Source organism: Chlorocebus sabaeus, chromosome 17, assembly GCF_047675955.1.
Source record: "Chlorocebus sabaeus isolate Y175 chromosome 17, mChlSab1.0.hap1, whole genome shotgun sequence".
In the NCBI taxonomy this organism is placed as follows: Eukaryota; Metazoa; Chordata; class Mammalia; order Primates; family Cercopithecidae; genus Chlorocebus; species Chlorocebus sabaeus.
In genome coordinates, this window is record NC_132920.1 from 36454938 (window position 1) to 36470507 (window position 15570).

Genomic DNA, 15570 nt, shown 5'->3' on the forward strand with positions numbered 1-15570 from the left:
GTCAACAGCTACCAGTTAAATGAATGAATGAATGGATAGATGGTTAGTAAAACCAGAAGATAGAGTCAGGGCAACTGAGGATGTCAGAACTGATGTTTCTATAGTATCTTTCACGAATAACTCAGATCAACCTGTAAGCTATTACCTAACCCACCCTAGAGGGCAAATTATCTGTAACATTCCTGTTCTCTCAGAGAAGACAGTGAGTCCAAGAAGAGAGACAGGTCTATGGTAAGGAGGATTTCCCACCAGGATAATGAGCCAAAGTAGAGCAGAGCATTCGAATGACAAGATACAACTATCATGAAATAAGCCAGCTATCTTGAGAGACTTTTCAAATGGCTTCTAAAGGTAATTCCAAGAAAGACAGAAGTGTTTCGGGTGATAGTAGCATCATTGCAGAAGTGTCTGGTTTCCCAGGGAACCACTTGGATGTAGAAGTTCTGGTCCTGTTTGTCCAACACCAGCAAACAGAACATTTCATTCCTCTAAAGTCACACCTTCATTCAGTGGTTTCTGTACTGCGGATCTGGGTCAAATGTTTGTAAGCAGGTTATGTTAAGTGAATTAGAAAAGGATGAAGAAATCTTTATCAGAGTCCACCAGAAAATATGAGAGATCAGAATTTTTAAAAAATCAGGCCAGGTGTGGTGGCTCATGCCTGTAATCCCAGCATGAACTTTGGCCTGGGAGGCCAAGGTGGGAAGATTGCTTGTGGCCAGGAGTTCAAAACCAGCCTGGTCAACATAGTAAGAACCCATCTCTATATAAAAAAATAAATAAATAAAAAATAAATTAGCTAGGCATGGTGGCATGCACCTGTAGTCCCAGCTACTTGAGAGGCTGAGGTGGGAGGATCATCTGAGCCCAGGAAGGTTGAGTCTACAGTGAACAGTGATTATATGATTGCACTCCAACCTGGGTGACAGAGCAAGACCCTGTTTCAAAAAAAAAAAAAAAAATCAGTGACAAGCATCATCTCTCAAGGGAATATCTCAGCGACTTGGAGGGGGGGAAATTATTAGGAAAAGCATCAATGCACTCAGAACAGTGAAGGTGACGTCAGGAGAGAGGCTGTTCATTAAGCAACCAAGGCCAGGTCAGTGAGTGATCGCCTCCTGGAAGCCTTCCAGAACCAACAGCCCATGGAGCCTTCTTGTCTACCTCAGCCACCCCTTATTTGATAGATAACCTTAGTTTGTTATTTACATTTTATGACAGCCTAGAATTGAGAAGGCAAGCAACAAAGCCCACAAAATAATAACAAGGCAAGCTAAGATCATAGTCCATCCAATATGCCATTCTATCAAAAAAGCATGGAAATGTACATGTAATTGAAGACTAGAACCAAATCAAGAAGATGCTAATTATGGAGTAAAATCAGTGAGGTTTCAGAAAAGAAAAAGGTCGTCATGGTTTAGAATTGTCTCAGAAGGCCTCAGTGAGGAGGTGGCATAGACCCCAAAATTCTGAACTGAGCAGGGGAGGGGAGAGGAGAATAAGTAGATCCCACTGGAGGCCAGCTGTGAGCCTGCTGTCACTTATGCCACATCGCCATTGTCTTCCCCGCCCTCTCTCACCGGCTGGTCCTTCCTATATGGGAACCGGGTGCAATTGTAGTGGTCTCTTAGGCCCATGAGGATGCACATGGCATGACTGTTGTTGCCAGCAAATTTGTTAGCTAAGCTAACATCAAACTGGTAGAGTCTCCTGGCGCGGTTCCTGTCCAGCTTAGAGGAGTGGGCCACCTGGCTGCGCAGGGTGGCTACCAGCTTGCTGAGGGAGGAGTCCGAGAACTCATAAAAAAACCTCTTAAAGCTGGGGTGGCGCCTGATCTGGAAGCGGAAATGAAAGCAGGTCATTAGTGTTGCTGGCAGTATCCCTCCCGCCAACTGCCCCTCCTGCAACTCCATGCAGCCAGGCAGGGCACCTCCTCTTCCCTGGGATGAGCTCTGCTTGTTACATCCCTCCACTGCCCCTAGCCTCTCAGAATCTGTTCTGCAAGGTCCAGCTCAAAGCAGCAGGACAAAGTAGAGGGCAAGGGTGGAAGTACAGGTCTTTAGACTCAGATAATTCAGAAGCAAACACCCCACAGAGCCTTCTCATCTACCCTAGCCACTCCTTATTTGACAAGTAATCTTACTTTATTATTTAAATGTATGACAGTCTAGAATTGGGATGCTTGAGTTGCACTTACTAGGTATGTGAGCCTCTGGTCATCTGTAAAATGTAAAATATCCACCCAGCCCCAGGATTGCTGGGGGGGATTGGAGGGGGAATGAAATGAGAGAGTTTACAGAAACGATTTAGTGCCGAGTAGATGTTAGAGGAATTTTAGTTCCTTCTAAGCCTCCTCCAACAAGCTCCGTTCTGTTAATAACTAAATGAGTTCCCCAGAGGCAGACCCAGACACAAGGAATTGGGTACAGGCATTTTATTCATTAAATGATCCCAGGAAATGCTAATGGGAGAAGGAGACCTGGAACAAGAATGGGAAGGCGGCCCAAGGGGTGGCAACTGGAGCTTAATCCACTCAGGGCACCTTGGAAGCCAGCTGAGAGCATGTTCCTCAGTTATACCCCACACAAGCGAGGGAGCTGGGGTCTCTATCCACCAATTCCCACCAGCCATTGGTTGAGGGCTGCTCATGGGGAAGTGGAGGCTGTTAATTGTGCCCCCGACATGGGTTGCAAAATGGCCCTGTGTCCTCAGGCACAAGGAGGCAGGAGCTGGCAGCTGGACGGGCCAGTGTCCACTCTGGTGGTGAAGAAAGGCACCTAGAGCATCCACTATGCTGATTACTCATCTTTAACTTGACCTCTTCACATGTGATCTGTGTTTGTCTCTCCAAATAGACTGTGTTTTCCAAGGGTGGGGAACCTTCTGTTATAGACTGCCTATCGGGGAGGAAAATCAACAAGCTTGAAAGAATGGGAGACCAAATAAATGCTGAAGGGCGTGGCAAGACCAAGAGTGAACCGGGAGACCACAGGGAATGGAATCGGCTGGGCGGGTGGGGCCAGGTGTGGGCGGAGGAGGCTTCCAAGGACAGGGGACATGAGCCGAACTTTAATAGCTGATTTGGACAGGAGTGGTCCTGGCTGGGGCAGGGAGGCCACATGAGCTTTGTGTTATTTTAAACAGTTCCCTCATCTGCTACATGTCTGGTGCTTTCTACATATGCATTAAGCTTGGTCAAGGAGGTAATCATCTCTCATTTTGGAAAAGAGGAAACCGAAACTCAGAAAGGTAAAGGGACATGCTCAAAGTTGCCCAGAGGTGCAGACTTGGGGATGGAACCCAGGTCTCAGCTGTGGGTAGATGAGGCCCTGGGGTTGGCCTGGGGAGGGCTGAGTGGTGCTCACCTGCTGCCCCAGTTGGCCATCCACTTCTTGGAGAAGCTCCACAAGCTTCTGGATGATGATCTCCTCTAAGGAAAAGAAAGGAGGATTGAGTGACTGTCGACTGGGTGATGCCCAGTTCCCTTCCAAAAACAAAGTGCTGCAACGACACATCCACCTGGGAAAGACAGTATTTTCTCTCTAAAACCCAGCACACACGTTAGTTATGATGGACCAAGACAATTCTTGCCTTAAGCTAATGCTGGAGTGTGAGAGCCTTGTTTGGGTTCCCTTTATAGAAACAGAAGGGACTTTGGCTTGCTGGGCCTCACCTGTAACCACATTCAGCTTCATTTGATAGGTGGGAAACTGAGGCTCCCAGTGTCCCTTATCTAGGCTACAGACTAGCACAGTCAAGAATGGGAGTTTGGACGAGGAGCAGCACATCAGAATGCAGGGAGGGGACATGCCAGGGCTACTGACCCGTTAGGAATGCACCCGTCCACTTGGGTTCTAAGCAGCGGTGTGCCAGGGCCTGGTCGTACTAAATTCACTGTAAATATTCAGGAAATTTGTGGACTAGTTGTCTTGTTTTGTTTTAGACAGAGTCTCGCTCTGTCACCCAGGCTGGAGTGCAGTGGCGCGATCTCGGCTCACTGCAGCCTCTGCCTCCTGGGTTCAAGTGATTCTCCTGCCTCAGCCTCCCGAGTAGCAGGGATTACAGGTGCACACCACCATGCCAGGCTAATTAATTTGTGGACTAGTTGTTACAAACTGTTAGCAGCTTGAAATCAGCCACAGTAAAAATATTTATGCCATGGAAATCTGCAAATGCTACAAAGTTGGGCATTCTCCTCCCAATGGAGAGCCCGTCTGCCAGCACACCACTGCTTATGAGACCTGGAGCAAGCTAGGAATTTCGTATGAAACATTCAAGCAAACGAATGGGGGGGTGTTAATTACATCCGACAGGATAGACAGGTGTCCTCTACCTGCAACTCTGCCCCAACAGCCCCAGTTTAAGGCCAAGCCTGTGCCCTCTGCCCCCTCCTAGAGTCTCCTGGGGTCTTTGCCTGCTGCCTTCCCCATTCCTTCCTCAGAACCCTCCCCTATTCAGCCTGTGAACTCCATGTGGAAGAGAAGCGCCCGGGAAGCTGTCCACGTAAGCGCAGGAGTGGTACTGACTAGATTCACACGTTCCATTCGGCTGAGGTGCCCCTTCTGGCGTGTGGCCTCTGGCCTGGGAAGGTGCTTCTGAGATCACAACTGGCTCCCCTTCTGCGGGCAGGGGCTCCCGGCCCGCGAGATCTTCTGGATCTAGGGCAAAAAAGAGTTGTTGAGTATTTTGCAGAGAGCTGAATCTAGTTCCTGACAAGATGTTCGGAGGCACGAGCATCAGCGGGGGCTGGTTCCAGGCTTCTCCGTGAGTTTCCTGTCCCCGGCTCTGCCTCAGAGGAGTTCGTGGTACACTCCTGGCCTTCTCCAGAAACCTGACTTTTGCCCACCAACCCTTTCTGCTTCCTCAGTCCGGGAGGGGCTCAGTTAAAACAGGTGTGTCAACAGGGCCCACCAAACAAAACCCTCTCCCTCTGCCAGGTTTTCTGGGTCCCTTAGCCTGTCTGAACCTCACTTTCTCCAAGTGTTAAGTGGGAGTAATAAGATTGACCTCACAGGGCTGGGAGCAGGTTAAATGAGATAATATGTGTGCAAGTAGCACATAGTAGGCACTCTGTGATGTCAGGGGAATTACTGTACACCAGTGGCCCTCATGCTTTGGTGTAGTGAAAAAACAGGCCCACACCATCTCCTACTTCGTCAAACCCAGTCTCTGTGCTTTTCTATGAACTGGCCAGGTGATTCTGATGCACAGCGGCACAGATCCCCCACCACATTTGTTGTTAAGTGTTTGCATGTGGAGAGGGAGGCGAGGGCGTGTGCTGTGAGCAGGGGCTACCGGGGGGGGGGTCCTGCTGGCACCTGGCCCCTCACCTTTCCCCACACTTCCGCACCCCTCACTCTGCTCAGCAAGGAAATAAACAGGGCTTTCAGCAACAGTGGACATCCCCCACTATGCCAGCCTGTCAGCGACAGGCCACACAGCAGCCCTGCCCAAGAGGAAGCCTCTGTTACCATGGCAACACCAGGCCTGCTCACCAAGGCTGCTGGAGGTGGACGGCCGATGGCCACCGACACACAGGGGCAGAAAGCTGGGCCTCTTGGGCCGTCGGGCCTCCGGGCTGGCAGCCCCTGCTGCCCCCGGTCTCCTGGGTTCCTTGGAGCTGTGTTTCTTATGGTAAAACGCTCTCCTGAAGCTCGACTTTTTTTCTACAGATTTCCTTCTGCAGTGTGGGGCCGGGTTTTCTAGACCCACCTCTTCCTCCTGGACTTGAGGTTGCTGTGGGGGAGATAAGAGAAACTGAGTCGGGGCCCCTGACCTTGAGGAGATCTCAGGTGAGCTGGGGAAAGAGACCCACAGCGGGCTAGGAGGCGTTGCCCAGAGGAGAGTGGTTGATGCTCAATGCTGGGGAAATATGTGTGGTCTGGAGAGGGCTGGGGAAGCTTCAAGAAGGAGAGACTGGGTCCTGGTGCAGTGGCTTACGCCTATAATCCCAGCATTTTGGGAGGCTGAGGCAGGTGGATCACCAGGGGTCAGGAGTTCGAGACAAGCCTGGCCAATATGGTAAAACCCTGTCTCTACTAAAAATACAAAAATTAGCTGGGTGTGGTGGCGCATGCCTGTAGTCCCAGCTACTCAGGAGGCTGAGGCAAGAGAATCGCTGGAGCCCAGAAGGTGGAGGTTGCAGTAAGCCGTGATCGAGCCACTGTGCTTTAGCCTAAGCGACAGAGCAAGACTCTGTCTCCAAAAAAAAAAGAGGGACTGGAGTAGTGCTTTGGCAGAACACAGAAGAGTTTGGCAAGGACAGGGAAGGCAGGGTTGGGGAGCCCACAGTGAGGTCACGGTTACGTGGGGAGCGTCTTCCTCACCTCCTCCTCCTGCTGTTCTTCCAAATCTTGGAGCATGGAAATGATCTTCTGAATGAATTCTTCTGAAAAAGATCAACAGGCATGGTTACACTGTGGTGCTAGAAAAGCTCTTCTGCGATCAGTCTTCATTTCCTAATGTCCTGGTGGTTCCCTGGGTGATTCTCCAGGGGGCTAAAGAGCTGCCAGAGGTGGCCTGACGGCGGAGCTGGTTTCATGGGATACACATTCACTTTACCAATGAGGGGCTCTAAACAGACGCCCAGGAGAAGCCCCTCAGGGCCATCTGGAAAGGCCCATTCTCTACAGGTGCCCTCACCCTGCACCTTCTCCCTGTCCAGGCAGAATCCCCCTTCAAGGCATATTTTCTATGAAAAGCAAACAAAGCAGAATGGCAGGGGGTAGGGGGCAGAGATCTTTCCAGGTCTTTTCAGGCCTGCCAGTGATTTTATATATATATATTTCTAGGCCTGGCTCTGCCAATGGTAGAATAATAATTACAGTGATGGCAGCTGCTATTAGCTGAGCTTCCCTCCTAAGGCTCCTACCCCTCTCCCTATCCTCTTTACTTCTGAGCTCTGCTCTCAAGCTGGGTCACCCAACAACGACAATAAGAGCAACAAATGGCACCTAACACGTATTAACCACTGTCTAGGACAGGGGCTGTCCTAAATGCTGCTGCCAATTCTAGAAAGCAGGTACTTGCTGTCCCCATTTCACAGATGAAGAAACTGAGACCAGAGACGAAGTAACTTGCCCAAGTCCAGACGGCTCAAAGGGGTCAGAGCCCAGACTCAAACCCAGGTCCGTAAGATCACCCCATCGGCTGAGCACTTGTTGTGGGCCTCCCGTTGCCTCCTGTCTGCCTCATCAGGGCAAGCACCAACACTATTGCCATTTATCGAGGTTCAGTCAGGCAGCCTGGCTTGGGCCTGGGCTCTGGACCCCAAGCTGCCTCCCAGCCTGCTGTACTCAGAGGGAGGTCTGGACAGGTCACTGCCTCCCTCTGGCTCAGTGTCTCTTTGCAAGTGGGGGAGTCAGAGCAGAAATTTTGCAAGGGGTGTCTGAGAAAAGGAGAGGAGTACTGACTGTATTCCGAGGCTCTGTCCAGCTGAAGCTCCTCTCCAGGTCTCCAGCTCTCTGATGGGGTGGGAAGCACGAAGGGACCTGGAGCCCCAGCCTCTGTAGATGCGGTCTCCTGGACTTCAGGCTCTTCCAAGCCTGAGAAGCAGAAGGAAAAAGGGGGTGTGTTTTGTCCATCTGCGGCTGTCAACTATGCACAGAAGCTAGCACAGACTCTACAGTGGGTTCCGTGGCTGGATCACACTAAGGCCTTATGGGGCTGGAAGACAGCTGCTGGGCAGGGCCGTGTCTCTGATTTACTGGCCCAGACCAAGCTCCCTTATCCCTTTGTGCTTCCACAGAACTGGCTTTCCTGGGCTTTGTTGCCCTCTCCTCCCTCCACCGTTTTGACTTGATCCACAAGTTGAATAGTAGAGGCCTGTCATGTCCCATGACATGAATTAATGAATCACAGCCAGAATCCCCCTGCATGAAAATATCTCCCACGTGGCCTGAAATTCCCCTCTTTGGTGTTAAGCATCACCCCTCCTTTCTAAGCTATAAAGTCTCCTGGCCGGGATGACCTAACAGGATGGCCTGTTCTCCCTGATGCCCAGGAAGAAATGACTCGTCTGGTCCTTTCCCCCTCGAGCTCTGGCCACATCATCCATGGGCCACGTAACCTTGAACACAGTGTGTTACCTCCCAAAGCCTCAGTCCCTTCATCTGTAAGGTGGGGATAATAGTTGTACTTCATCTGATGGCTGTGAGGACTGATTGAGTTATCGATATGCAGCAGGGAAATGTCTCACTTTACAGGTGAAGAAACTGAGGCACAAAGATGAGGAATGACATAGACAATATGCTAGAACCCAGGTCTCCTGCCTCCCCTGCTCCAGCTCCTTCCTGCACACACTACTCCCCTCCCTGCCAGGGCGCAGAAGCTGAGGCAGCCAAGAAATGTGGATGGTTGGGGAATCACGGAACATAATTTCCATCAAGGGCTTATTGGGGTTGCCTAGACCTCGCTGAGGTTTTGTGTGTGGAGGTGACTCGCTGGCATTCTTTCCCTCTTCCCACAGTCATCCTCACACCGCTCAGGGCAGAGAGCAAAAGTCAGACCAGGCGCAACGCAACCTTTAAAGTGGCCAATTCCATCCCTGGGGAAGGTTCCAGAGCTGGAGGCAGCTGCAGGGTTGCTATGGCAACTGCAGAGCCTGCTCACCATAGCTGCTGGAGATGGAAGGCCGATGGCCGCCAACACACAGGGGCAGAAAGCTGGACTTCTTGGGTGGCCGGGCCTCTGGACTGGAAACATCTGCGGCCCTCCTCTTGGCCTCCTCAGAGCCGTGTTTCTTAAGAGAAAAGGTGCTCTTGAGGCTTGTCTTTTTCTCTTGGGATTGCTTCCTAACAGCCAGTGCTGGGTTTGGCAGGGCCACCCCCAGCTGTGAGATCAGAGACTGCTGCGGGGAGAGGAGAAAAACTGAGTCAGGTTCATGACATTGAGGAGAGGGGGAAAGCTCTCTGGATGCAAAGTGAAGAGTAGCCAAGCTGCAGGATGGCCCCAGGAGAGGGGAGGCAGCAGAGGCCAGAGCAGGGGGAGGACTGAGTTCTGAAGCTGCAGAAGGAGGCTTCAGGGAAGGAAGGGACTAGAGCCCGGCCTGTAAGGACAGGTGGAGCTTGACAGAGGAGGAGGAGAAGGCAGAGAGCCCCTGGAGACCTGCAAAGTTTACTCCTCACCTCTTCTTCCCACTGGTCTCCCACTCTTTTGAGCAATTCCACAATCATCTGAATGATAGCATCCTCTGGAAGAAAGCAAATGCATCCGGTTATTCTTTCTAAATGCACAGACAGCTCCTTCTAAATTACTATCTTGGACAGTTCTCTTAAACAACTCTTTAGGCCACACAATGGAGGGAAAGCACCACGTCCCAGGGGCAGGTCCTTCTGAGAGAAGGCTGGAAGATCCACGGGGAAGGCACTGAGCCAAACCATGACACTTCATGCAAGACATTTCAGGTCAGCCCTTTAGGCATTCAACTTGTGCCCCACTGTTTCCTTTGAAAGTCACAGATCTCGGAACATCTACTCTGGGTTCAGTAAGCTGTGTGACCTTGAATAAGTTTCTTAACCTCTCTGGGCCTTTATCGCTCCCAGTGAAATGTGGGTCATAATCTGTGTCCTGCCTCCCCCAGAAGGCTGTCAGGCTGTCATATGAGGGACTGGGCTTGAGAACACTTTGCAAGGCTAATGCTGATCTTCCAACCTGCAAAATTCCAGCGGGAAAATGGTGGATACCTGGCCTCACTAAGGTGGAGGATGAAAGGACATCAGCAGGCATGACACAGAGAGAGCCTGCCACACTGATGCCTCAGCCACACCCCCATCTCTGCACAGAGAAGCCACTGACAATGGAAATGGTTTCCTTTGATACTCCAGTCAGCCTTTTCAAGGACAATGTGCCCACACTGTCCTCTGATAGGTACCAGCTGATGAGTTTACATGAAAAGAGATGCAAACAAGGTTCCCTGTTCTGAGGCTATCTGTGGGTTTCCTTTTTTTTTTTTTTTTTTTTACTCCTAACTTCCCTCTCTCACTTCCCTCACTTATAAATTGTTTGGCTTTTGTTGCTTGACTCAGCTACCAGCTGGTTCCCTCTCATGTAAGAAAACAATTAGCTGCAAAATAACTAACTCAATGCCTTTTAGTTATTCTTCGACACACGCATAGCTCCTTCATTTCACATGTTATAAAATATGCTCATCTTTTTTTACAGGGAATTAGATGAATAGGGGATTATTCTCAATTTATTAGGAGCACTCATGGTATTGTGGTTTTGTGTGAGACTGTACTTATTTTTTGGAGATGCATGTTTAAGTATTTAGGGATGAACATGATTTACTCCAAAATGATTCAGCAACAAAATGATATGCACACAAAGCAAACTGGCAGAGTGTAAACAACCATGAATATACAAGTTGTGGCAGAGTGTAAACAACTGTGAGTATACAAAGCATTGAACTATACTTTCACTCTTCTATATATTTTTTAAAGTAAAATACATTTTAAAAGACTAAGAAAAGTTCCGTTTTCATTAACACATAAGGCAGAAGCGTTTGCCAGCAGCCTTTCCAATTCCCTAGCCTCCCTTCTGTGAAATTCTAAAATAAGCAAACGTGGCCAGAAGCACCAAAAGAGGCAAGAAAGGCCAGTGCATGTATTTTGAGAGCCACCATCCAAGGTCTCAGTAATCCTTCAGAACAATCCGTCTCATTCAGTAACAGCCACCTCAGTCAGAGGCAAAAAGGTCACTAGAGATTCCGACTCACTATCAGGCTTTTTGAGCTCCTCTTCTTGCCGGTGACCTGTGGCGTGGGGAGAAACATCCAAAGCTCCAGCACCATCCACTTTGATGAGGAAGGAGTGGCAATCAGAATCTTCCCCACCTGGAATAGAGACGAAAGCAAACGGGTATGTAGGTGTGTATGTGCGTGTGTCAGCGACATTCTCCTGACTTTGTTCATCAACACGAGAAAACAGCACAGAATTCTCAGTGCAACAGGCACTGCTGCAGCCTGCTCTAGGCCTAACCAAAAAACCAGAAACCCACCAAGGTTTTTATCTGAGAAGAGGCTACTTCCACCAAGACACCTCTCTTGCTAACCCCCTCCCCGCAAACCCTCAATCTTCTCCCCATCATAAACACCGAGTTTTGAGTGCCACGAGGCAGAGCCCCCCTCCCTCTAGGTGCCAGTGGGCATTCAGCTCCAGAGCCTTTCGAGGCAGAATAGGAAGGCACCTTGGGAGCCAGCACCCTCATTTACCTGTGGGGAATCAAAAGTTCCAGAGGGAGCAGCTCAAGCTCAAGGTCACACAGCAAGTTTACTCCTGATGGAGCCAAGTCTAGAACCAAGGCCTGGAAGCAGCAGCCCAGAAGCACACAGGCATACTGGTGTGGGGTGGGAGTAGGGCTTCCCTCCTCGCCTGACTCCCTGCCTTCTCATTTCTCCTAGGTCTGTGCTCCTGAAACTAGAGGAGTTGGCAATAACAGCTCTTGTGCACTGAGCACTTTCCTTGTGGGCTGTGGCCACTCCATGAGACAGTAACTATTTATCTTCATTTTATCCATGAAAAAAGTTGAGGCTCAGCGAGGAAACCTGCCTCCCTGGGCCACACAGCTTGTGAACGGCGGCACTGTGAGTGGGCGAGTGGTTTTCCCTGGAGCGCTCAGCCGTGATGCTGTTCTACCTCAAAGAAATGTCACAGTGGGCCAGGCGTGGTGGCTCACACCTGTAATCCCAGCATGTTGGGGGGCCACGGCCCGTGGATCACTTGAGTCCAGGAGTTCAAGACCAGCCTGGCCAACATGGTGAAACCATCTCCACTAAAAAATACAAAATTAGCCAGGCATGGTGGCAGGCGCCTGTAGTCCCAGCTACTCGGGAGGCTGAGGCAGGAGAACGTCGTGAACCTGGGAGGCAGAGCTTGCAGTGAGCTGAGATCGCGCCACTGCACTCTAGCCTGGGGGACAGACAGAGACTCCATCAAAAAAAAAAAAAAAAAAAGCAAACAAGCAAGAAAGGAAGAGATAAAGAATGGAAGAGAGAGAGAAAGAAAGAGAGGAAGAAGAAGGAGGAGGAGGAGAGGAAGGAAGGAAGGAAGGAAGGCAGGCAGTCAGGAAGGAAGGAAGGAAGGAAGGAAGGAAGGAAGGAAGGAAGGAAGGAGGGAGGGATTCACAGCGGTGCGGAGGGAGGGAGGGAGGAAGGAAGGAAGGAAAAGAGGGAGAGAGGGAAGGAGGGAGGGAGGGATTCACAGCAGTTTGGAGGGAGGGAGGGAGGGAGGAAAGAAGGAAGGAAGGAAGGAAGGAAGGAAGGAAGGAGGGAACGAAGGAAGGAAGGAAGGAAGGAAGGAAGGAAGGAAGGAAGGAAGGAAGGAGGGAGGGAACGAAGGAAGGAAGGAAGGAAGTCACAGCGGTGCGGCCCCTGACTATTCTTGTCACTCTGTGGAGAGGCTCCTGGAGCAAGTTTAGAGCACCCTAGGGGTTTCCACAGGAACAGGCACGGTCCACTCACCCCTGCGAGCTGGGCCCAGGTCAGCCTCCCCAGAGCGAGAGGCAGCAGCCGCCTTGGACAACCCTTCCTCTTGGCCTCTGGCATCCTGGTCTTGAGCTGCTTTAGTCACCTCGGCTGCATGTTTCTTGTGACCTTGCTTCTTGCGACTGGCCTTCTTGTCGTGGTGGGCTCTTTTCCTGAGGGCTGGCTCCCCTGCTGCTTCCAGGGGCTCCAGAGGCTGGGAGAGGCCCTCCTTCCCCCTCGGCCTCCTGCTGGCCTTTTCTCTGGGCTCCTCAGGGCCCGTCCTCACGAAGAAGTTCAGCACGGTCTTCAGCCACCCCTTCTTGGTGTCTTGCGAAGGCCTCTGCTCACTGGGGAGAAACTCTCCGGTCTCCTCGGGAGTGGGGGCTGCAGCGGTGGTGCAGTGAGCCTCAGCAGACGGAGCTGGGCTGTCTGAATGTCTGGCCCAATCACTGGTCGCCCAGTGAAGCGCCTTCCTGGAGGGGGCAGTGGGCAGGGAGAGGCAATGGCAGTCCCACGGCTCCAAGCCTTTCCCGGGGGCCAGCGGCCTGTCCAGAGACCTGGCTTTCCTCTCCACCAGGGGCTTCCTTGGGCACCTTGGATTCTCCATCGGGCTACAACCAAAACAAACAGCTCCCTTAGTTTTTTTGGTTTTGTTTTGTTTTGTTTTTCTGTTTTTGTTTTTGTTTTTGTGACGGAGGCTCGGTCTGTTGCCCAGGCTGGAATGCAGTGGTGTAATCTCAGCTCACTGCAACCTCTACCTCCTGGCTTCAAGTTATTCTCCTGCCTCAGCCTACTGAGTAGCTGGAATGACAAGTGTCTGCCACCACACCTGGTTAATTTTTGTATTTTTAGTAGAGATGGGGTTTCACCATGTTGGCCAGGCTGGTCTTGAACTCCTGACCTCAGGTGATCCGCCCGCCTCGGCCTCCCAAAGTGCTGGGATTACAGGTGTGAGCCACTGTGCCCGGCCCAACAGCTCCCTCAGCAGAGGCCTCCTGGGCACGCCGAAGTTGGCTCCCAGCACTGACCAGTGGACCCATTCACCCTGCCTGCTAATGTGAGTAGTGTCAACTTCCCATGTCAACAATTTCTCAAAGCTGTTGTCTTGTGCAAATTCCCCCAAAACCCTCGGGGAATGGGGGTCATTATTCTCATTTTCCAGAGGATAAAACTGGACCACAGGAAGATCGTGCTCAGATCTCAGGGCTGGTCAGCTGCACCTCCAGAGCCCCTGAAAGGAACATAGCCCTGTCCACACCTAGGTTTTAGTCTCTCAAGACTGATTTGGGACTTCTCCAGAACTGCATGATAATTAATTCATCTTGTCCAAAGCCACTGGGTCTGGGGGCTTTTGTTACAGTAGCAATGGAAAATGAATACAGCCGGAGCCAGAGGCCTAGTCCTGCCCCTCACTAGCCTTGGGACTTTGGGCAGCTCAGGCACCTCTTCTGGCCCCATGTGCTCATCTGAAGCATGCCTGAGCCCTGCCCTCTCTCACAGGCTGTCGTGAATATTCCATGAGGCAGCTCCGTCAGTGGCAACTCTTTTCTTACAACTGCTCAAGCCAAAAATGTAGAGTCACCCCGACTTCTTTCTTTTTTTAAAAAATAAATAATTTTATTTAGAAAATAGATATGGGGTCTCGCTGTGTTTGTCTGGGCTGGTCTCAAACTCCTGGGCTCAAGCGATCAACCTACCTCGGTCTCTCAAAGTGCTGATTACAGGCATGAGCCACTGCGCCTGGCCTCCTTTCTTTCTTTCACTCCCACATCCACCCATCAGCAGAGCCTGTTGGCCTCACTCACATACAGCCTGTCCTCACCACAACAGCCCCCTGCGGTCTCTAGGTCCCCATCTGCACTCACCTGAACTGTTACCACCACCTCCTAACTGACCTCCCTGCTCTCCTCTCGCCCTCCCCAGTAACTTCTCCTCTTTGCAGCTATGGGGGCTTTTAAAACAAAAGTTACTTCCCTTCCTCCAAGGGTCCCCTTTCACTCAAAGTCTTTACAGCAGCAGGCACGTCCCACACGTACCAGCCTCCATCACCGCTCTGACCACATCTCTCTCACTCCACTCCACACACACAGCCCTGCTTGCTGTCCTTTAGGCCCGCCCGCCTCAGCGCCTTCACACTGGCCAGTCCCTCTTTCTAGAACATTCTTCCCTCATGGAAAGAATGAGTTTGTTCATGGTTTGTTCCCTCACTTCCTTTGGGGCTGTACTCAACTGTCACCTTCCCATCGAGGCCCTCCCTGCCCACTTCCCATCAGCGTACCCTTTCCCCTCCTACCCTATGGGCTGGTGGTGTGCAATGTCGTGTCTTTATGTGTTTAGTTGTTTCCTGTCTGAGTCTCTCTCCATCTCCTGTGTCTATTTTGCTAGGTCTTCTATCTTTGAGTTCCTAGAACAATGTCTAGCATATCACTGCTACTCAATAAGCACTTATTAAACAAATGCATAGATGTATAACATTTAGTAAATGGCACAACACATAAGGTATCTTTGGATGTGTAGTTAACATGAAATCACTGCTTTCAGGCCAATTTCATCTTAGAGCAGTAGGGACTCTTCCATTCTCCATCCAGAATGAAGCAGTGGCCAATGGAAAAAGACAAAAAAACCCTTTCCCTCCCGGGCAGCATTTCAAGCAGGCCTGGGTGTGGGCGGTGCACTTCATTTGTGTGTCTTTAATTTAATCTAAAACTGTTGGGGCTTTCCAATTTTTCCAGAGTTGTTCAGAAGGCCTCTTCCCTTCAGTGGAAGGTAAAAGAAAAATAAAATATGGTTTTGAATGCCAAACCTGAGCCCCTGGAGAGTCCTATGGAGTTTAGGACCACAGGTTGCCTGCTCTAATTTGTCATTACAGCTTTAGCATGCATTGACCAAGTAATGTTTAGTGGTATGGGATGTACTCTAAAATGTATTCTATTGCTATGCTCAGCTTAGAGGCAAAAATAAGAATCTATAATTGCAATTTCTTATGTGTGGGATCCCAGGAAAGTGAAGAAGATACAGAGAAAGAAGAAAAGAAATGGGAATACACATATTTGAAGGTGACATGAACATTTGGGATGCCTTCCCTCCTCCAAGCACCCGTCTGGGAAGGA

General features: G+C 50.6%; 1 protein-coding gene across 1 annotated transcript; it reads right to left on the bottom strand.

Annotated features, from left to right (window-relative positions):
* Positions 1-1303: 1303 nt before the first annotated feature.
* On the bottom strand, positions 1304-14789 carry BNIP5 (BCL2 interacting protein 5). Its single transcript, XM_007972798.3, has 10 exons — positions 12458-14789; positions 10715-10831; positions 9126-9190; positions 8611-8848; positions 7413-7544; positions 6327-6388; positions 5496-5736; positions 4527-4658; positions 3366-3430; positions 1304-1835 (listed from the first exon to the last, which is right to left on the bottom strand). Exons 1-10 carry the CDS (start codon positions 13065-13067, stop codon positions 1542-1544), a joined length of 1956 nt encoding a protein of 651 aa, XP_007970989.2. The 5' UTR covers positions 13068-14789; the 3' UTR covers positions 1304-1541.
* Between the last annotated feature and the right edge of the window lie 781 nt (positions 14790-15570).